Below are 22,240 nucleotides of genomic sequence, written 5' to 3'. Positions count from 1 at the left end.
TGCACACGTGCGCATGGGTTGCATTGCATGAGCATGTGTGCACGGGTTGCATCACAAATACAGTGACATGCATTAGTTGCACTTAGTGTCTTTGCATTGGTAGCAAGGAGGATGCTGGATGGAGCTATTGGACTAGGTTCTCAATTCTCAGTGGCTACGTCTAGACTGGCATGATTTTCCAGAAATGCTTTTAACAGAAAAGTTTTCCGTTAAAAGCATTTTCGGAACAGAGCGTCTAGATTGGCAGGACGCTTTTCTGCAAAAGCACTTTTTGCAGAAAAGCGTCTGTGGCCAATCTAGACGCGCTTTTCCACAAAAAAGCCCCGATCACCATTTTCGACATCGGGGCTTTATAGCGGAAAAGAAATCTGAGCTGTCTGCACTGGCCCTTTTGTGCAAAAGTCTTTCAGAAAAAGACTTTTGCCCGAACGGGAGCAGCATAGTATTTCCGCAAGAAGCACTGATTTCTTACAGTAGAACATCAGTGCTTTTGCAGAAATTCAAGCGGCCAGTGTAGACAGCTGGCAAGTTTTTCCGGAAAAGCTGCTGAATTTCCGGAAAAACTGGCCAGTCTAGACACAGCCAGTGATTCCAGTGGAGCTAGGTTGGTCTAAGCCAGCTGAGGATCTGGCTCTGTGATCTCCAAGGAGGATTTACACCCACGTAAGGGAGAGCAGAAGCTGGCTCAGTGTGAGCCATGACTGGGGGCAGGGGAGGGGTGTATTCTAAGCACTGCCATCTCCTGGCTACAGAATCTAAAGCAAGTCACTTAAGCACTCTGTGCCTCTGTTTCCCCAATGGCACAATGGGAATCATAACATCGTCCCTGTGACGGACCGGGCCGGGTCTGGGCTCCGCTGAGGGTGTCCGCTCAGGGTGAATTGCTCAAACTCGGGGCTCTCTATAGCCCCTGACTGGTGGCCCTTCCCAAACAGGCACACACCAGTCACATCCAGCACTTCAGCTGCCTGTCCGGCCAGCCTGAAGCCTCACGAGCAAAACCCCTCTGACACCCCAGCTCTCTCCGTGCCCCAGGTGGCCCTGGGCCTGCCCAGCGGTGAGGGGTTATAGAACCCGATCTCACCTACCCCCAACAGATTCTGTCCAGTCCCAAGAAACCAGCCACAGATCCCAGGTCAATGTACACTCTGGATCTTACTCACGAATCACGCTGGGCCAATCCTTTAGAATCTACCATCTAAAGATTTATTACTACAAGAAAGAAAAGCACGAGAGTGAGGTTGCTAAAGTATCATACGTTACATGCATCGAATCTCCCAGTTCTCGATGCAGGCTCTAGCAGAGATGCTATAACTGCTGGCTTAAAAGTCTTTGTTGCACATCCGATGTCAGGATGGGTCCACAGTTCTTCCCGGCTCGTTGATCTCTGCAAGGCTGCATCTGGGATGAAGAGCTGAGCTGAGCTGAGCACCAAAATGGAGTCAGCCACATGGCATATTTATATCCCTTCCTGGTCTCTTCCAAGCTGGAGACAGTCACATGGTCAGTGGCCAGGCACCTAGATTCCTTTCCAGGTGGGTCTTGGGTACTTAAGAGACCTATTGTCCCTGGAGCCTTGCTAATTAGCATGTCCATAGGCTGAGCCCATCGCTCAACCACATACAGAGAATCTTCCAGTCTCCATACAGAGTACATGTCTATAGCTCCACTCACAGACGTTATACAATCACATGAAGAGAATATACAGACTCAGTGGAAGGTGAGCTTCCGTTTGACACCTCACATGGCCCCCTTTGTACCCACTTTTGGGGCAAACACTCCCCCATGGGCGCAGCAGTGACCTGGCTGCTTCCCTTAAACTCCGGTAATGTGACAGTCCCATCCCAGAGCAGTCTGAGGGTGGTGGAGTCCCTACTGAATTAATGTGTTGGCTTCCCTGCCATTTACACCAGACACTTGGCCTCTGCTCATTCCAGTTCCCCATCCTCCCCTTGTCCAAGGTTGCCAGATACTTTCACAAAAAATCCCAAACATGGCAGGAAAAAAAATTGGTTGAGCAAAAAAAACCTGGGGAGCCAAAGTTGTTGAGCGCAAAGAAAAAGGGGGTCACTGCGCCTTTAAATATCCCCATGCTCCTGGTTCCCCAGACGCAGCAGGGGAAGAATGTTCCCGCCGGCCTTCCGTCTGAGAGAAACGGAAAATGCCGGGTATTTTACACGTCTGGTATTTTCTGGTTGTTACCAGACAGGGGCCAGAAATAAGGGAGTGTCCGGGCAAAAGCCTGGCGACCCTCCCCTTGTCTCCACCTACATCTTTGCTGTCTTCTCTCCGCACTCCCGGCCTTGCTGTCTGTGGCCCTGCCCATCCTCTCAACTTCCCTGCTCCTCTTCACAGGTTGATCCATTCTGTCCCTATACGGGCAGGGTGGCTTGGACACCAGCCAAGGCCTCGGAAGCTCTGGATTCAAACCCCTGCATCGGCCTTAAGTCGATCACCTCCCAAGAGTGTCGCGAGGCTCGGTGCATGAGCTGAGGCGGCGGAGGGGGGCTGAGAGGTCCAGGTGGCCCTGCCGCCGGCCAGCATGTCTGGAGCGTGTGTGGAGCAAGCAGGTCTGGGGTCTTCCACCGTAAGCCCTTGAGAAGGGGCAAAGTGCCCATGTGGCCCCCATACGGCGCCGTCTCCGGGTCCAGGGACATGGCTCCGCTGGCGAGTTGGAGCAAGAGCAGTTAGTTTGCAGTAGGGCAGCCCGCCGAGCCCCGAGCTGGACGAAACTTGGGACCAGCAGCCCTCCAGCACCACTGTGGCAGGCCCAAGCCAGTCCGTACAGCCTGCCCACCCACCGGGCGGAGTGCGACGGAGGGATGCTGCACTTCTCTTCTGCCTGGGCTGCAAACCTTTCTCGGGGAGGCAGGCAGTGCCAGCGCTTGATCACGGCTCCTGCGGCTTGGTGTGAACCGGGCTTGAGTTACACTCTTGCCTCTCCTGTAGTTTGTACAGCAGTTGGGCCAAAAGTCGGGGCAGTAACTTGGTACAAGTGGGGGCTCTCTCCCAGGCTTTGGCAAGGCTCTTGTGTGTATTCTACACCAGACCTTGGGCATTATGGTTTCCGGGGAGGCTTGAGCTAGGAAAGGGGGCTACCCATGGTGTGCAAGCTTCTCCCGGGGTCTCCAGTAGTCTGGGGGAGAGATCAGTCGGCCCCAAGCTTTCCCTGTTTCCTGCTTCTTTGGTCACCCCCCTCTGTGCTGGAAGGCTGGAAATCCTCTTTGCTTTGCCATTTCTTTTTCCTCTCCCCTTTGAGTGGGAGCCGCCTTCATTGGGTGGGCAGCAAGGAGATTAGAGGATATTGGGAGACAGCACCAAGTTTTCTCGGATGTGTGTGCAGACTTGGCAGCTGGATCTTAGAAAGTAAGAACATCAGGCATAGGGTGACTCCAGTGGTTGTGGGCTGTAAGAACAGGCGGCCGGTGCAAAATCGTGGCTAAGACTGTTCTCTCTCCTCCCCCTTGTCCTTCTCCCTCGCTGCCTGCCCCAGTGCTGGAAGGACCCTGCCTCTCGCTGGGCAGTCCCAGACGGATGGGTAACGACTCTTCTTTCTCCTGCCAGGTGCCTACCTGGTCCCGTACCTGGTGCTGCTGATAATCATCGGGCTCCCTCTCTTCTTCCTGGAGCTGGCCGTGGGCCAGCGAATCCGCCGGGGCAGCATCGGCGTCTGGAATTACATCTGCCCCCGCCTGGGGGGCATCGGCTACGCCAGCTGCCTTGTGAGTGTCACAGCGCGGTTGTGGGGGGAGGCTGGTCCCTTTGGGCAGGCTGGCTGGTTTCCGAGCTAGGGTATGTCTATACTACCGCACTATTTTGAGTTAACTTAATTCGAAATAGTTAATTCAAATTAAGCTAATTCGAAATAACGCATCTAGACACAAAAACTATTTAGAAATTGCGTTTTGCTAATTCGAACTAGCGTGTCCACACTGAGTGGACCCTGAACCGAGGTTAAGGCTGGGCAGAACCAGTGCCGGCAGGGCACCAGGTTAGGACTTGAGAGTGTGGGGCTGCTGCCTGAGGCTAACTGAGCTCCGTGCTTAAAGGGACCTGACCCCCACCCTGCACAGACAGTTCTCAGGGTTCCCCGCTTGCTTGTCTACCTCCATGAGGGACAGCAAAGCAGTCCTGTCATGGAGTGCCCTGAGTGCCCACACTTGGGACACCACAGCACTCAGCCACAGGGAGCCAGAGCTGCCCCTGGGCACGCCAGTGCGTCTTGTGAGGTCGTTGCCATCAGCCTGGCTGTAGGCTGCCATCTGGGGGGCCCATCGGGGGGCTGTCAGGACCCAGGAGGCCTTTAGGGAAAGCGTCCACCCCGAGGAGCCCTCAGAGCCTCCCCGGTCCTCCAAACCGGGGGCTTGTGCCCCATTCCTCCCACACGTCCTTCCACTTACCCCTCCCTAGCCCCACTTCCTGATGTCAAATAAAAGACACGTATGTTCAAAAATAGAAACTGGGATTATTAACAAACTGGGGGGGGGGATGAACCCCTGGGGAGACTGGGAAAAGGAGATGGGAGAGGGGAAAAGAGAGGGTGGGAGAGGGGAGGAGGAAACCTGGGAGGATGGAGCTGGAAGGGGGAAGCAAGGGGAAGAAGGGAGAGGGGAAGCTCAGGGCTTAGGGTTGGGGGTCTCGCCAGACCAACCTGACTTTCATGCAAACCTGCTCCTGGGTTCGCATGTGGCCGTTGGTGCCAGGCTGGCAGCTCTCCTGCCATAGACGGCCGCATTCCTCCATCTAGTGTGGAGATTTTGGACGTTGGGGGCATCCCCCCCAAACCTGAATAAGGCCCATGATCTCCCCCCTGGACCTGGGGGTGCCTGACTCCCGCGGTAGCACACAGGAGCAAAGCGGCACCCCTTTCGCCCTCCGGAGATGCTTGCGGTGCTCTGGGCCTATGACATGCCAGGAACCAGCGGAAGCAGCTGTCTGCCTGTAGCGCCGGCCCTGCCTGCGCAGTGTTAGCAAACAGTCAGGTGGGGCCCTGCTGGGGGGGTCGGTGTGTTGTTGCTGTTGGTGTGCAGCACAAGACAACCCCGCGGGTCGAATCCGCGTTGGCAGCACAGCCGGCCGGCACTGCGGAGAAGACGCGAGGCACAGACTGCACAGCCAGGGGACCTCTGGTCTGATCCGTAGGTGCTACAGGCCGCCGGACTTCCCTGAATTAACTCCCGGTCGAGTTCGAGCAAATCTGTTCAGACGGGTCCAGCCCTGATTGCGAAATGGCCCAGGAGGGTTAATTACCCTTGCCGTTAAAATGCCCCTTGTTTCTAGGCTGCCTGCCCGGCCTCGGCTCCCACCCTGCCCGCGTCAGGCCTCGGGTGGCCGCACGGGACTGAAGAACGATTCCTATGGAAAACTGACATTTTCTGCGGGTTGCTCGTTGCACTGGGGCTCCAAAGGGCATCGGCAGTGACCGTCCCTTGGCCCATGGCAGTCCATGGGAGTTCTCCATACGCATCACTAGGCTTGGATCAGGCCCAGACTGCCACGTCCCATCACCCCGCTCCCTGTTGGTGGGGCGGGGGTGACGGCGCGTTGGGGTTTTCCCGTCTCCTGCACCTTTAGTGGCACGGACAGACTCCACCAGCCGGTAGAATAGAGGTGGTTTATTGCTTCTCCAGGATACAGCCCAGCACAGATGTCATCAGGTTACAGGGCAGGCCTAGGATGCCTCAGCCCCCCTTGAGATGGGGAACCTGGGCCCCTAAATCCCAGCCTGTTGCTTAGGCTGCTTCCTCCATCATCCCAGACAGAAACTAAAACTCTCTCCCAGCCCTGCCCCCCAGCCAGGTGCTGGTCTCCGCCCTCCTCCCTTTGTCTCTCCCTGGGGGGCTGAGCCTGGGTGTCTGGTTAATCCACATTTGGGAGAGTCAGTGAGAATCTCCCCTCCCAGCGCAGGGGACCCGGGTCACAGAGCAGACAGCCCCCCCCCCCCCCCGCGCCACAGGGGGACACGCAGAACTAAACTCTGTGTCATTTCCTCTCCCCCCAGGTCTGCTTCTTCGTTGGGCTCTATTACAATGTGATCATCGGCTGGAGCATCTTTTACTTCTTCCAATCCTTCCAGTACCCACTGCCCTGGAGCGAGTGCCCCGTGGTGACAAACGGCACCACGGCCGGTGAGCGGGTCCTCCTGCCTCCAGGGGCGGCTGGCATGGGAGCGGGGCCGGGACCGCGCATGGGTCCAGCTCTGGGATGGGACACAGGGGTTAGGAGCAGCTTCTGGGCTGGCGGGACGTTTCCGCTCCCGGTAGCTGGCCCTTGTGGGGATGTTCATGACTTGGGGATCCCAAGAGAGGTGCCTGGGGCCACAGTGGGGCCATGGCCATGCACGAGGGCCAGTGGCCTGGCTGCTCCCTGGCCGGCTTGCTCTCAGCACCGCGACGGGCTCAGGGAGCCCGCAGCCCGCTGGGCCCTGAGAGCCCAGGACAAAGCACGAGGACAGTAATGGGGCGCTGAGCACAGCCGAGCCCTCCCCGGCACGCCTGGGGCACTTCATGGGAGTACAGACGGCACCATTCATCTCCTGGCGTGTTTTCATTGGATAGCTTCCTTAGAGCCCGTTTTGCTCGTACAAATCCAATCTCCCAAGCGCCGTACAGACATTTGCATATCATGGCTGCCTGCGCTGGGATTCGGCAGGTCCGAGGGGCGAGGGAGGAGGGCAAGGGGGGCAGGACGAGGGGCGAGGGCAAGGGGGGAAGAGCGAGGGCGGAGGGATGAGGGGGGAAGGGCAAGGGGCGAGGGACGAGGGCAAGGGGGGAGGGGCGAGGGGCGAGGGCAAGGGGGGAAGAGCGAGGGCGGAGGGATGAGGGGGGAAGGGCAAGGGAGGAGGGGAAGGGATGAGGGCAAGAGGGGAAGGGATGAGGGGCGAGGGCGAGGGGGGAAGGGCGAGAGCGAGGGGGGAAGGGCAAGGGGAGGCGGGCGAGGGGGGAAGGGCGAGGGCGGAGGGACGAGGGGGGAGGGGCGAGGGCAAGGGGGGAGGGGGAGGGGCGAGGGACAAGGACAAGGGCAAGGGGGGAGGGGCGAGGGCAAGGGGGGAAGGGCGAGGGCGGAGGGACGAGGGGGGAAGGGCGAGGGCAAGGGGGGAGGGGCGAGGGGCGAGGGACGAGGGCAAGGGGGGAGGGGGAGGGGCGAGGGGCGAGGGCAAGGGGGGAAGGGCGAGGGCGGAGGGACGAGGGGGGAAGGGATGAGGGGCGAGGGACGAGGGCAAGGGGGGAGGGGCGAGGGGCGAGGGCAAGGGGGGAAGGGCGAGGGCAAGGGGGGAGGGGGAGGGGCGAGGGGCGAGCGGCGCCTTCCAGCAAACCCAGCCCAACGGCGGCGCGCTGGCTTGTTTCAGTGGTGCAGCCGGAGTGCGAGAAGAGTTCCGCCACCACCTACTTCTGGTACCGCGAGGCCCTGGACATTTCCAGCTCCATCTCGGAGGGCGGCGGGCTCAACTGGAAGATGGCCGTGTGCCTGCTGGTGGCCTGGAGCGTCGTGGGCTTGGCGGTGATCAAAGGGATCCAGTCCTCGGGCAAGGTGAGTGCCAGCAGCCGTGGTGGCTGCCCGTGGCCAGAGCTATGCACAGGCCCTATAGGGCAGGAATAGATGCGGCCGCTGCCAGGCGAGTGTGCACAAAAGCAGCTGCATCAGGCAGTGCCGTGCAGCGTGCGAGGAGGCTGCTTGTGCACAGCCGTGCAGCGTGTGAGGAGGCTGCTTGTGCACAGCCGTGCAGCGTGTGAGGAGGCTGCTTGTGCGCAGCCGTGCAGCGTGCGAGGAGGCTGCTTGTGCGCAGCCGTGCAGCGTGCGAGGAGGCTGCTTGTGCGCAGCCGTGCAGCGTGCGAGGAGGCTGCTTGTGCATACGGGCTCTTGTCACACTGGTTCTGCTCTGCCTAGGTCATGTACTTCAGCTCCCTCTTCCCCTACGTGGTGCTTCTCTGCTTCCTGGTGCGGGGCCTGCTCCTGCGAGGGGCGGTCGACGGGATTGTGCACATGTTCATGCCCAAGGTAGGTGCCCAGCGGGCCGAGAGCGGCAGGGACGGTCCCGGGGCTGCCCTGGAGCCGCATGCTGGCTGGCAGCAAAGCGTGGCTATTCGGTACCAGGCAGCCGGCAGCGGTCCGTGCCAGTTCATTAGCCAGCGAATGAATGAATGGTGCCGGAATGCCGATGGATCCACTCAGCCGGCAGAGCGGGGGCAGGACATTAACTCCGGGGGCGTGAGGAGCGACACTCGGAGGCTTTAGAGAGACCCGCTGATCACAGGCATTGGCTCTCCAGCCCCGTCCCTGCTCCAGGCGCCCAGCGGGCAGGCATGTGCTCGGAGGCGCTAGAGAGAGCTGGCTCCGGGCGCCCTCCAGCTGCGTTGCGTTTATGAACACACCCACCTCGGCCCCCAGCCGCCTCCCCGGCCTGCAGCACGCCAGCAACCCAGCACCGCCGGGGGGGGGACAAGCCAGCTGCTGGTGCTCCTCATGGGATGCCTGGGGCTGGCTTCCGAATTCCGGTGCCAGGGTTCATCTGTATAGAGCAGCCGGGAGCGAGACAGAGGTGGGGCATGAAAGACAGGGAGCTCTTGGGTGGAAGTGTGGTCTGGTGGTTAGAGCAGCTGCATGAGCATCAAGTGACCTGGGTTCTCTTCCCAGCTTTGCTGACTGAGTGTGTGACTCTCTGGCCCTGGCCCCTCCCCGTCTCTGAAAGGAAACTAACCTACTTGCTTTGAAGGGGTATGGAAGGCACTATGGGCTAGTGGTTGGAGCACAGACAGGCTTGGGCATCAAGCAAGCTGGCTGCTTGTCCCCAGCTCTGTCACTGTGGGGCAGCTCCGCCTTCTCAGTGTCTCAATTTCCCCATATGTAAATTAGAGGTGGTGGCTCCGCACTCTTCGAGGGCTACATGTGCACAAGCACCGCCGGCTCCGTACTCCCATGAGCTGCCATGGTGGACGGGGTGTGGACTCTTTTCTTTGCTTCCCCACGTCCATATGCCCAGACGGGACTCAGAGGGCCCCTCCCCCTCTCTCTCCCTCTCTCCTCCTTCCAGCTGGACAAGATGCTGGACCCGCAGGTGTGGCGCGAGGCGGCCACCCAGGTCTTCTTCGCCCTGGGCCTGGGCTTCGGCGGCGTCATCGCCTTCTCCAGCTACAACAAGCAGGACAACAACTGCCACTTCGATGCCACGCTCGTCTCCTTCATCAACTTCTTCACCTCTGTGCTGGCCACCCTGGTGGTCTTCGCCGTGCTGGGCTTCAAGGCCAACATCATGAACGAGAAGTGTGTGGTGGAGTACGTGGGCATTTCTCTGCTCGGCCCGGGCGCGACCCACCCAAAGGGGGTGCATCTTGTAGGCCCCTCAGAGGTTCGGCGCCTACGTGCCATTGCGAGGCTGGGCTCCATTCTAGACAGGCGTTAAAGGCTCATACTGAGGCCTGCCAACGGGGAACGGGGCAGTCGCCCTGGGGCCCAGCGATTCACAAAGGCCCGGGGCTCCTGGCCACTGCTGGTGCTACTGTGGTGGCCGGAGTCCCGGGCCCTTTAAATCACTGCTGGGCGTGCCCAGCCCCGCCTCTTCCTCAGAGGCCCCGCCCCTTCCGGAGCATGGAGCCACTCCCTGCTCATGTGCTCAGGCCCCGGAGGTCCCAGTTCAGTCCCCACTCGTACGCCACGGGAAGGAAATGATCCCTACGGGACTGAATGAAATCCAAGTACCTGGGTGGTGCTGCCGCTGTCCTGGGCCTGGCCCGGTCCCGACTGGGAGGTCTGTGGGGGTGATTCAGTGGGGGAGGTGCCCCTTCTCGCTGAGGCACAAGCTAAGTGCCCAGCTCCCATCTGCTTCTAATAAATACTCTGGAGACTGAAGCACAACGCTGAGGCCTCAGCCTGGCTAATTCCACTCTAAACTCCTCCTCCCTGTCAGCTGGAGACGGGATTCTCTCCCTTTCTGCCCTCATCTGGCGTCCCCCGCCGTGCTCGTCCTATGGTGCGTCCCGCCCCCGCCACACTGCCTGCTCCACTGGGGTAGTGCCCCCTCCCCCCCCCCGAGTGACTCTGGCTTTGCTCCCTAGGAACGCTGAGAAGATCCTGGGCTACCTCAACACCCATGTCCTGAGCCACGACCTCATCCCGCCCCACGTGAACTTCTCGCACCTCACAGCCAAGGACTACAGCGAGATGTACCACGTGATCCAGACGGTGAAGGAGGGCCACTTTCAGGAGCTGGACTTGGACCCCTGCCTGCTAGAGGATGAGCTCAACAAGGTGCTTGCGGGGTGGTTCTAGGGGTTGGAGCTGTAAGCAGCTGTCGTTGGGGCAAGGGTGGAGGTGTAAGCTGCTGTAGTTGCAGCGGGTGTAAGCGGCTGTAGTTGGGGCGGGTGTTAAGCGGCTGTCTTTGGGGCGGGTGCAGGTGCTAGTGGCTGTCATTGGGGCGGGTGTAAGGGGCTGTTATTGGGGCTGGATGCAGGTGTAAGCGGCTGTCATTGGGGTGAGGTGCAGGTGTAAGCAGCTGTCATTGGGGCGGGTGTAAGGGGCTGTTATTGGGGCTGGATGCAGGTGTAAGCGGCTGTCATTGGGGTGAGGTGCAGGTGTAAGCAGCTGTCATTGGGGCGGGTGTAAGGGGCTGTTATTGGGGCCGGATGCAGGTGTAAGCGGCTGTCATTGGGGTGAGGTGCAGGTGTAAGCAGCTGTCATTGGGGCAGGGTGTAGGTACAAGTGGCTGTAGTTGGGGCAGGGTGCAGGTGTAAGCGGCTGTCATTGGGGTGAGGTGCAGGTGTAAGCAGCTGTCATTGGGGCGGGTGTAAGGGGCTGTTATTGGGGCGGGGTGCAGGTGTAAGCGGCTGTCATTGGGGTGAGGTGCAGGTGTAAGCAGCTATCATTGGGGCAGGGTGTAGGTACAAGTGGCTGTAGTTGAGGCGGGGTGCAGGTGTAAGCGGCTGTCATTGGGGTGAGGTGCAGGTGTAAGCAGCTGTCATTGGGGCGGGTGTAAGGGGCTGTTATTGGGGCGGGGTGCAGGTGTAAGCGGCTGTCACTGGGGCAGGGTGTAGGTACAAGTGGCTGTAGTTCGGGCGGGGTGCAGGTGTAAGTGGCTGTCATTGGGGTGAGGTGCAGGTGTAAGCAGCTGTCACTGGGGCAGGGTGTAGATACAAGTGGCTGTAGTTGGGGCGGGGTGCAGGTGTAAGCGGCTGTCATTGGGGTGAGGTGCAGGTGTAAGCAGCTGTCATTGGGGCGGGTGTAAGGGGCTGTTATTGGGGCGGGGTGCAGGTGTAAGCGGCTGTCATTGGGGTGAGGTGCAGGTGTAAGCAGCTGTCACTGGGGCAGGGTGTAGGTACAAGTGGCTGTAGTACGGGCGGGGTGCAGGTGTAAGTGGCTGTCATTGGGGTGAGGTGCAGGTGTAAGCAGCTGTCACTGGGGCAGGGTGTACGTACAAGTGGCTGTAGTTGGGGCGGGGTGCAGGTGTAAGCGGCTGTCATTGGGGTGAGGTGCAGGTGTAAGCAGCTGTCATTGGGGCGGGTGTAAGGGGCTGTTATTGGGGCTGGATGCAGGTGTAAGCGGCTGTCATTGGGGTGAGGTGCAGGTGTAAGCAGCTGTCATTGGGGCGGGTGTAAGGGGCTGTTATTGGGGCGGGGTGCAGGTGTAAGCGGCTGTCATTGGGGTGAGGTGCAGGTGTAAGCAGCTGTCACTGGGGCAGGGTGTAGGTACAAGTGGCTGTAGTTCGGGCGGGGTGCAGGTGTAAGTGGCTGTCATTGGGGCGGATGCAAGTGGATCACAGCTGATGAGAGACCTTCTTCTCCCGGTGCAGTCCGTGCAGGGCACCGGCCTGGCCTTTATCGCCTTCACCGAAGCCATGACCCACTTCCCCGCCTCTCCGTTCTGGTCCGTCATGTTCTTTCTGATGCTGATCAACCTGGGGTTGGGCAGCATGATTGGGACCATGGCCGGCATCACTACCCCCATCGTCGACACCTTCAAGGTGCGGAAGGAAGTGTTCACAGGTGAGGTTCTCTGGCCCTTGCGCCTGGGGCCGGGTGGGGGACTCCGGACGGACCGGAGACACAGCGTTGGCTGGCCTGCGAGGGCCTATCACACCCCACACAGGGGGCTCGAAGGAAGTTCCCCTCCAGCAAGGCTAGGATGTCCCACAAGCCCGTACAGGCCCCTCCGCTCTCTGGCTGTGCTGTAGCAATGGCCCAAAGTGAGCCCGAAATGGGACGGAGCCAGAGTAAAACTGGGGAGGGGAGGGGGCTGAATTTGGCAGGGCAGCGAGAGGGATGGGCCTTTGGATCTGGTGAGCCCCTGGCTATGTAGGCCCTGGACACCTTGGGCAGTTGCTGGGAGCTGGCTGGGAAAGCGACGACTTTTGCTTCTTTCTGCTCTTGGGAGCTCCCGGCTGCGGGATAACACTGAGGCAGAACGTGTAAGTAACTAGAGAGGGCCCGAACCAGAACACCAGATCCAAACCCTCAGGGCTCCTCTGGATCTGGACGTAGGGCCGAAGCAGAATTTTTCGGGGCTCAGTACAAACCTGTGACACGGGCCCGCTCCCGCCCACGCCTGGGCTGGGCCCCCACAGACCCCCAGGGCCTCCAGGCCTGGCTAAAGGGCTCCCTTTTCTCTCCCCCATCTGGGGGCTGTATCTGGGCTTGTAGTGGCCTCAGCATTTAGACTGTTTTGGACGCACACGCTGCCTTCTCCCTTTGCCACACACACTCACCCGTAGCTCCCCTCAGTGCATTGAATGATTTCAGATGAACACACACCACCTGTCCCCAGGAAACCCAAAGCAGAGGGGGATGAATTGTGGGGGGGGGGGGGAGGGGCACTAGACTGGCCTCTGTTCCTGGCTCTGTCACTGACTAGCTCTTGCCACGTGAGCAAGTCACGTTGTGGCTCCATGCCTCAGTTTCCCCTCTGCCCTTTGTCTTTTAGAAATTCTTCAGGGCAGGGCTGTCTCTTACCACACACCCACACAGGGCCTCATGCGAGGGGGCTTGATCATGGCTGGGGCTTCCACGTGCTGCTGTAATGCCGGCCACTGCAATAATCAACTTCCCATTCTTGTCTGAGAACCGCTGGACCAGCCGTCCTCCTCCGGCAAGTGATCGCACAGGGACTGATCCCAGAGCTGAGAGCGGAGCCCCAGCAGAGACCGCAGCAGAGACCGGTCCACTAGCGTAGGGCTGCAGCCACAGCGGCCTCAGGCTGCCAGACTCAGTGGCACAGGGGACTGTGCGCGTCTTTCCTGCCCCAGCCACAGGTGGCAAGGTGCATCCGTTTCAGGGGGAACTAGAGCCCCCCCTCCCTCCTCGCTGTGCCTTCCCGGGGGCAGCGATGGTTACCATGACCTTTGCTCTTTGCAGTTGGCTGCTGCATCGTGGCCTTCCTGATCGGCCTGATCTTCGTGCAGCACTCGGGGAATTACTTCGTCACCATGTTTGACGACTACTCCGCCACGCTGCCACTCACCGTCGTGGTGATCCTGGAGAACATCGCTGTGGCCTGGATTTATGGCACCAAGAAGTAAGACCTCGCGCCACGGCCGCCCGGCTCCCTAACCTCACGTGTGCTGGACAGGGGGTCCACAAAGCCACCTGCCTCCGTTCCAAGGTGGCACCCATGTTAGGAGCCAGGACAGGCAAAGCTTGAGGGCGGAATTAATTTCTGCCCCTCTAATTCAGGGCTAGGACCAGAGCTAAGCCAGGCTGGAAAGCATTTGCAGAGGTCCAGGGGATTCCAGGAGTCAGCAGTGCGGACTTTCCCGCGCCCAGCTCTCCTCTGGCGCGTCGGAGCCAAGGGAAACTCTGGGCGGTTTCTCTGCCCCTAAGATGATCTGGGACCTTGCCTCGGCTCACCCAGCGCATTGGTCACAACAGAGGTCGCTGGGGAGGAGTTTTCCACCTGACGTGGGGGAGGAGGTGATGTAGTGGGCAGGCCATACCCTCTGGGCATCCACTGGTGGCTGTGTGGGCTGGGGTGACCCCTACTGGCCGGTACCTGTAGCTCTGCCCAGCAGGACGGCTGCCTAAGGCAGGGGTGTCCAAATTTTTTTCAAAGAGGGCCAGATTTGATGAAGTGAACATGCGTGAGGGCCGACCATTTTGCCTGACATTCTTTGAACCATTAAAAATAAATGCAAATTAACTATTTTACGCAAAGTTTATTGCACACGGCATACTTTTCATTTCGTCACATGGATGACAAATCTAAACAGGTGTTAAATCACTCTGCCTTTCATATCTGAAGGCCAGATGAAAAAAAAATCCAGGAAGCTGAAATATATGTCAGGAACGTTGTAAAGTACATTACATATTATTGGTAATAAAGGTTGTCTGTCAACTTTTAAGTTCAAAAAATATGAACAGGAACATAACACCAAGTATACATGTTGTGTCCAAATGTATTTATAACTGATTTAGACCAACTGACATTAACTGAGATTTTACAATGTATTCATCTCAATACATATGGATTTGTTGGGGGCCATAAAAGATAGATATTGCCAAATTACCTGGGGGGCCGTATTAAACCGGAACACGAGCCGCAATTGGCCCACGGGCCAGACTTTGGACATGCCTGGCCTAAGGCAAAGACCCAACCTGTCCGACCGGTTGAGGGCAGGCAGGGAACAAAGGAAGGGAGGTTTCTGGGGAAGGGGCAGTTTCTGGCTGGGAAACATGAAGGAAGCAGCCTTAGCTGAGGGCTGAGGGTCTAGTGATGACAATGGACCCCCTAATCCATTGGGTCTGAGGCATCCTGGCCCTGACTCCTGGAACCACCTCACGTCTGTGCTGTGCTGTGTCCTGGAGGAGCAATAACCCCCCTGTTCTACTGGCTGGCGGAGTCTCGTCCTGCTGCAGATGGGGGGCAGGATCGGGGGGTACTCGACATGCCGCCACAGGGAGCACAAAGCAGGACTCTGGGGCTCCATCTCTTTCCTTCCAGGTTCATGCAGGAGCTGACCGAGATGCTGGGCTTCCGGCCGTGCGTCTTCTACTTCTACGCCTGGAAATACATCTCTCCGCTCTGCATGGCGGTGCTCATGACAGCGAGCATCATCCAGCTCGGCGTCAGCCCGCCCGGCTACAGCGCGTGGATCCGGGAGGAGGTGAGTACGGAGCACCCCTGCACCGTCCCCTCGCTCCATCCTCACTGGCTCCTCGCGGTCCCTGCCAGGCCCTAGCAGACAGTGAGCGAAGGACCTCAGGCGTGGGCTGCAGGTTAGCGCCTGGCTGGGAGCCAGGATCATCGGTCCCCACCTGCCTTTTCTCAGCTGCCTTTTCCTTCCTGCGTAGCCCACGTGGCAGCCAGAGCCAGGGGGTGAGGCGACCGGCTGCCGGGAAGCTTTTCCTTCCTGTGTGCAAGCAAGAAGCAAATCTAGAGTAGATGGATCTTTCTGTCCCCCCTTTCTCCTGGCCCCCTCAACCTGCACTGCTGAGACCTGCCCCCGCTGTAGCTAGGAGAGGGGCTTACCCAGTGCAACCACTACCGCAAAATCCCTCCCCCAGGAGAATGGGAAGGGTGGCACTAGCGTGAGACGCCAGCTGCGGCGGGGTGAGTCCGTGCACTAGTGCGTTCTCGTGCGGCTTCACCTGCACGCTGCAGACCCTTAGATTTACACACGATTGTGCGACTCCCGCTTCAGCGGGGAGTTCTGGGAGCCCCGCCCTGGGGCTTCTGGATCATTTTACAGCTGGAGGCCACAGGCCAGGCGCTGATCTCAGTCCATCCTCTGGATGGATCGACTCCGCTCCAGTTCCTCCAAATTCACAGCAGCTTTGCAGACTTCCCTGGAGTCACTGTGGCCCCTCCCACCTTGGTTCGGAGCCTCTCCGTTAAGTGCTGCTCTCGGCAGAGGACCCCGCGCCGCCTGCTCTGGAACGCCAGCTCCTCAGCATTGCGCCCCGGGAGCGTCTGGCCCGACAGCTCCTTCTTGGAAACAAAGTGGCAGCGGGGCCGTCCCGGAGCTGCCCTGCGCCCCTGGGGCTCGTTCCAAGGCACAGACATCAAGCGACTCCGCAGAGAGCTAGGCAATGAGCCAGAGCCAGACTGGGTCAGACAAAGGCCCGTCCAGCCCAGGGGCCTGTCGGCCGGCAGTGGCCTCGGCCCGGTGCCCCAGAGGGCGTGACCAGAACAGGGAATCCTCCCCGTCACCCATTCCCAGCCCCTGACAAACAGAGCCCAGGGACACCATCCTGCCCAGCCTGGCTACTAAGTATGTAAGTAACTTCCATGAATGTAGCCAGCTCTTTTTGGAAGCCCGTTAAAGCCCTGGTCTTCCCCACGTCCTCCGGCGAGGAGTTCCACAGGCTGACTGCGTGTTGTATGAAGAAAAACTGCCTTTGCTTTGTTTTAAACCTGCTACTTATTAGTTTCATTTGGTACCGCAGGGCCAGATTAGCCATGAGGCACGATAGGCGCAGTGCCTAGCGCCTACGAAAAAGCTGAGGGCCTACAAACAAGGGGCTATGAATATTAGACATCTAGGTGCCAGGCACGTCTCCCTTATGTATTTATACATAATCTGATGTAAAGGCCTATGATTATGAGAGTGCTTTGGGCCTCCAAAGACCTCAACCCAGCCTTGGGTGACCCTAGTTCATCAGTCCTGCCTCCCTTGATTAGGTTCCCTTTATACAGCATGTCCTGGTCCTCTGTAGGACTGGAGGAGCAAGCCCTCGGGGAGCCTGACTTAACCCCACAGTGACACCGTGGAGGCACTGTCCCCACCCGCTGGAGTGACGCTGCCCCTTTCTCTTCCAGGCTGTGGAGAGGTTCCTCTACTACCCAGCGTGGGCCATGGCCATCCTCATCTCGCTCATCATTCTGGCCTGCCTGCCGCTGCCTGTGGTCTTCATCCTGCGCCAGTTCCACCTGGTGTCGGACGGCTCCAACGCCCTCTCCGTCACCTACAAGAAGGGCCGGATGATGAAGGACATCTCCAACCTGGAGGACAACGACGAGACGCGCTTCATCTTGAGCAAAGTGCCCAGCGAGGCCCCGTCCCCGATGCCCACGCACCGCTCCTACCTGGGGCCAGGGAACTCGTCCCCGCTGGAGCTGAGCGCTGCCCCCAACGGACGCTATGGGAGCGGGTACCACTTGGCCAGCACCCCTGAATCGGAGCTGTGAGGGCCGGCGCCAGCCACCCCCACCCCAGCGCCTTGGCGAGGAGGTGACGGGGGAACGGAACAAACAGACACAAAAGAAGAACCTTTTCCTAGAGCAAAGTGGGCAGCCGCTTCCCGGGCCTGGTTGGGATTCCCTCTCGGAGGTCTCCAGCCAACACGGCAGGCCCCTTCTCCGCTGCCCTTGGGAGCACACAGAGCAAGACACTGCAGTCCGTGTTATCGGTGGGTTTGCAGAGAGATTCGCAGGGGAGTCCAACCACGCGCCTCTCGAGCCCCGGGCGCTCGGAAACGGGACGCACAAAGACGTTTCCTCCTAGGACCCGCAGTTCTTCCTCTAACGGGGAGAGGGCCTGGCCCCTATTGCACTGATCCCATTGGGCCAGTCCGGTTCACACACGATGGGCAGCCCTCTCCCAAGTGATGGCGGCACCTCCTCTGGATTTGGAGCACTGGAGACTCCCAAAGAGCCCCGCTTTACAGGCAGGCTGCATCGTGTGGACAACGCGGGAGAGTGAGTGGCAGCAACTGGCGCCCAGGGATCGTCCCCAGGAGCCGGGGCGGGGTCTCCACTCAAACTGCGTTCCACTGGGCGCACATGCCTGGTGACACTGGGCTAGACTAGGGGTGACCCCAGGCATCGCCCCGGGGTTTTGCAGCTGGGCTGGCTGCAAAACCTGCTTCGGAGCTTCGTTTCCAATGTGCTGGGCGGAAGAAAGGCAAGCAGTCCCCTAGCCCGCCGAGCGAGAAGCTGGGTTCTCGGTTCCAGTAACGCTCGAGTTCAGAGCCCGGGATCTAAACCCTGCCCTTATTTATACCCTGGTGGTCGTCGTGTGGGTGCCACGCACGCCGACCGTGTGTGTGTGTGTCTGTGTTCACTAGCCTCATGCATCTACAAGTGAGGGTCCAAATTCCTCCCTGGTGCATCTCTGGGGATGTCAGTGGCCCGAACCCCAGGGCGTAGCTGGCTCGGAGGCTCCAGCTGTGTTTGGGGGAGCGCTGCATTGTGCATTACGGGTCTCCCGTACCTGGCTGCCAGGTGTTGGTCTTTCTGCGTGGCTCCTGCAGCCAGAGGGCTACCCCGTCTGTGGGACGGAGGGCCTGCATGGAGAGGCAGTAATTGTGGGGCTCTCCCATCCATCTGAGGCAGCTAGGATCTGTCTGGGGCCAGTTAGGGCCCCGGATGGAGTCCTCACAGCCACTTGGGCAAGCTTTACTGATCCTGCATCCGGGCCCCTGGGGGCAGGGGAGGCTGCTGTCTCTCCAGCTCGCAAGCCGCGGCTGCCCCAGCAGTGCACCGAGAGCCAAAGGCCCCTCGTAAGTTTCTAAGCTGCCCTGCCTGCTCCGGTGGCACGTGGAGCAGCTCGCTGGTTCCGTGCCAGCGCATAGCCTAGCCAGCCTTGCCTGGTCCATGCCAGGGCTATGAGCCCTTCTCCCCTTTCACCCTTTGATTTCCTGCTCACAGGGCTCCACCCCCTCCGGAGCGAACAGGGAAAGACCGACGGGCTTCGTCCCTTTCCATGCGCACCTTTTCTGCCCCTCATGCCCTTCTGAGACCTCCTTCATGCAGCTGGGGAGCCTCGAAATAACCATTTCCCATGAACTGAGCCCCGCAGGAGCCATTCTGCAGCTGGGGAAACTGAGGCACAGAGTGGGCCAGTGAATCTGTCTCCCTGCTCTAACAATCGGCCCTTCCCTCCATGCTTCCCAAGCTATGGTCACATCACCCAGCAGCCTAGCTCCAGCGATGTCCTAGCTGTTACTCCAGTTTACACCAGCCAGCGGGCTTGTCTCGGGGGTAATTACACAGCTCGGCTTGGCCAGGCACTGCCTGCTCCCTTTCTCAGCCCAGTGTAAATCAGGAGTGATACCAATAAACCTGCCTGCCCCCCACCCCCGTAGGCCAGGCCAGCCAGTGGTATCAATCGGTGTCATACCCCTGGAGTTACGGGGCAGAGCCCCAGGGGGTGTCAATCGGTGTCACACCCCTGGAGTTACGGGGCAGAGCCCCAGGGGGTGTCAATCGGTGTCACACCCCTGGAGTTACGGGGCAGAGCCCCAGGGGGTGTCAATCGGTGTCACACCCCTGGACTACGTCTAGATTGGCATGATTTTCCGGAAATGCTTTTAACGCAAAAGTTTTCTGTTAAAAGCATTGTTGGAACAGAGAGTCTAGATTGGCACGGACGCTTTTCCACAAAAGCACTTTTTGTGGAAAAGCATCCGTGGCCAATCTAGATGCACTTTTGCGCAAAAAAGCCCCGATGGCCATTTTCGTGATCGGGGCTTTTTTGCAGAAAACAAATCTGAGCTGTCTACACTGGCCCTTTTGTGCAAAAGCTTTGCGCAAAAGGACTTTTGCCCGAACGGGAGCAGAATAGTATTTCCACAAGAAGCTGATTTCTTACAGTAGGAAGTCAGTGTTTTTGTGGAAATTCAAGTGGCCAGTGTAGACAGCTGGCAAGTTTTTCCGGAAAAGCGGCTGATTTTCCGGAAAAACTGGCCAGTCTAGACACAACCCTGGAGTTACAGGGCAGAGTCCCAGGGGGTGTCAATCGGTGTCACACCCCTGGAGTTACGGGGCAGAGTCCCAGGGGGTGTCAATCGGTGTCACACCCCTGCAGTTACGGGGCAGAGTCCCAGGGGGTGTCAATCGGTGTCACACCCCTGGAGTTACGGGGCAGAGTCCCAGGGGGTGTCAATCGGTGTCACACCCCTGGAGTTACGGGGCAGAGTCCCAGGGGGTGTCAATCGGTGTCACACCCCTGCAGTTACGGGGCAGAGTCCAGCGGGTGGAAATCCGCCGGAGCAACATTGGAGTCAGTTTGGCCCCAACCAAACCCCAGCGGATGCCACCCGCCAACCGGAGCCAGTGGGGCGAGATCCCAGCGAGTATGAAACCACGTTGTTCCAGCCACTCCCGGGAAGCTGATTTGGGTTTGTTCCAGCTCTCCTGGGCCACGCTTTGGAGCCCGCAGCAAATCCCCTCGGTCCCTCCCTCTCGTGGCGTGGGGAGAGCGACACGCCTGCGTCTGTACATAGCTACATACTCGCTAGACTATTGCGACTGTATATCTATTCTGTACATATCGGTGTACATTCTGTTCAAGGACAAGCGTATCCCCCCGGGACCCACGGGCCATTTCCCGTCGCAGTGCTGCACAGGGCGACTTTCACCGGAGAGTCGATAGATTTATCATTTCTTTCCGAGTGTGCGATTGGCAACTGCCCCCCACCGCACTGTCCACGGGGGGGCGCTGCCTTCGTTTGCCCCGTGGAAGTTCAGTATTGCTCGTGGCGCTTGCTAGGTCGTAGGTGCGGGGCAGAGTTGAAGTGGTAGGTGCTGTATGCAGTTACTGTGTGCGTGTGCGTGTGTGTGTTACGGTTAGTAGGTGCTACCTGTGAGTGTGAGTGTGAGTGTGAGTGTGTGTGTGTGTGTGTGTGTTACAGTTAGTAGGTGCTACCTGTATATGTGTGTGTGTGTGTGATGTTAAGACTTTTCTGTAATCTGGCCACTCTTCAGTTTGTATTAATCACCAGCTTTAGTCTATGTAGAATGGCATCTTGGCCGGGGAAGGGTGAAAGCCGACCGGCTGCAGGGTTTCTTTGCCGAGGATCAATGCGAGGAGCCGGTTAGGACTGGGGGCACTTTACCTTCTCTAATTGCACAAGACAGAGAGGTTGCAGGCCCGTGGCATTACTGGCGTGGGTCCGGAGCAATAAGGGGGGTTCCCTGCCTGTCCTGGGGGCCTCAGCTGGCCCCTCACCTGCCCGCCTAGGGGAGGCTGGGTTACTCTAGCACAGGATCCACCCCCAGAAAGCACAACAGCCTCTATGGAACAATTGCGTTGCTAAGGCCTGGCCGACTTGCACCTCCTGCCGGGCGTGTCTGGGCTTGCAAGGCCTCTCTCACCAGCTGGCCGCTGGGCCGGGCCTCTGCCTGGCTAGGGGGTGACCCCAGGGGAGAGTCGCCTTGGCAGGCCCAGGGCTGTTGATCTGCCCTGGGGCCTGAAAACCCACAGGGGCAACCTCCCTGCCCCACAGTGCAGCTGGGTTGCATTCTGGCTGGCCCAGGGGGCCACAGCACCAGCACCGGCCAAGCTGGCTTGGCTCAGCAGCCTTGTGCTCTCCGGCCAGCGGGGCTGGCCGCGCTCCTGATGCACGTTGGCTGCTCTCCCCGGGGCCCAGGCCAAGGGCGAACAGGCTGGGGCTGCTACCCGACACACTCCCCCTGGCTTGGGGCTGTGTGGGCAATGAGGGTCCCCTGCTGGAGCTATAGGGCCAGCCAGGGCGTTGCTCTAGGCGGAGGCCCACATGGAGATTTGACCTGTGTGGGGCCTGGCTAGAAATCTGGGTTGCTGGCCCAGCTGCAAAGGGGGTTGAGCCAACAGAGCTGCTGGGGAACCCCCCATCCTGGTGTGAAGTATCCCCGGGTCCAAGCCCTGGTCCAACCCCCAACGCTGGCTTGGCGCTTGGGCCGGGTCTTTCCAAACGCTAGAGCTGAACTGGGGAGCTGTTCCGAACGCAGGCCTGGGGCTCAGACACCTGCTCCGCCGCAGCCTCCTCCCTCCGCAGCAATGCACCCCCGGGGGGCTCTGGAAAGCACATCTGCGAGGAAAGCCGCCTGTCCCGGCACAGCACAGGCCGCGCCGTCGCCCGTAGAGATAGCCGGCGTATTTACAAAGCACAGCCTGGGCCGGCAGGACCACGTGTGGTAGGAGAGATACTGTAACCACCCGCACCCGGCCCATTAAACGTCTCTTCTTACCAAGCGCCGCCTCGTGGTCTTCCTTGCTCGCGGCCCGCCGTCACGGGACTCGGAGCGGCGGGGACATGGGCTGCCTTGGGGCATCCAGGCCTGGGCACCCCCCTGTTCCCCGTTTCAGTGAGAGACGGGCTCACCGGCGCGGAGCTGGGGTCAGCCCTGCCCCCCCCATGTCTGTTAGCACCCACACTACTTCCTCAGCCCTGACTGCTCGGCCGATTACCGAGAGCTGCAGCCGCTGCCCTGCCAGGCACTGGGTCCGGGCAATAGGGAGCAGTGAGCAGAGCCTGCGCAGCCACACAGCCGGCAGAGGGTTATATCGAAACAAGTGTAAGTGCACGAGCCCCGGAGCACGGATCGTGTGGCTGAA

General features: G+C 59.5%; 1 protein-coding gene across 2 annotated transcripts in view; it reads left to right on the top strand.

Moving 5' to 3' along the window:
- The window catches only part of SLC6A17 (solute carrier family 6 member 17), a 52,920-nt gene extending 31,043 nt beyond the window's left edge, over nucleotides 1–21,877 (top strand). The window contains exons 3-12 of one of the 2 annotated variants that reach the window (XM_075910021.1): nucleotides 3,565–3,722; nucleotides 6,002–6,128; nucleotides 7,349–7,530; nucleotides 7,888–7,998; nucleotides 9,032–9,261; nucleotides 10,053–10,245; nucleotides 11,783–11,975; nucleotides 13,341–13,500; nucleotides 14,923–15,085; nucleotides 16,741–21,877. In XM_075910021.1, coding sequence (XP_075766136.1) covers nucleotides 3,565–3,722; nucleotides 6,002–6,128; nucleotides 7,349–7,530; nucleotides 7,888–7,998; nucleotides 9,032–9,261; nucleotides 10,053–10,245; nucleotides 11,783–11,975; nucleotides 13,341–13,500; nucleotides 14,923–15,085; nucleotides 16,741–17,109 — 1,886 coding nt within the window. In that variant the 3' untranslated portion in view covers nucleotides 17,110–21,877. Of the gene's footprint in view, nucleotides 1–3,564; nucleotides 3,723–6,001; nucleotides 6,129–7,348; nucleotides 7,531–7,887; nucleotides 7,999–9,031; nucleotides 9,274–10,052; nucleotides 10,246–11,782; nucleotides 11,976–13,340; nucleotides 13,501–14,922; nucleotides 15,086–16,740 lie in introns of both variants that reach the window. The other variant, XM_075910020.1, reaches the window with a different exon arrangement.
- Nucleotides 21,878–22,240: the final 363 nt, after the last annotated feature.

The sequence above is a fragment of the Pelodiscus sinensis genome, chromosome 27 (genome assembly GCF_049634645.1).
Source record: "Pelodiscus sinensis isolate JC-2024 chromosome 27, ASM4963464v1, whole genome shotgun sequence".
Classification (NCBI taxonomy): Eukaryota; Metazoa; Chordata; order Testudines; family Trionychidae; genus Pelodiscus; species Pelodiscus sinensis.
Note: the sequence above shows the minus strand (reverse complement) of the source record. Positions and strands in the feature narration are given on the sequence as shown.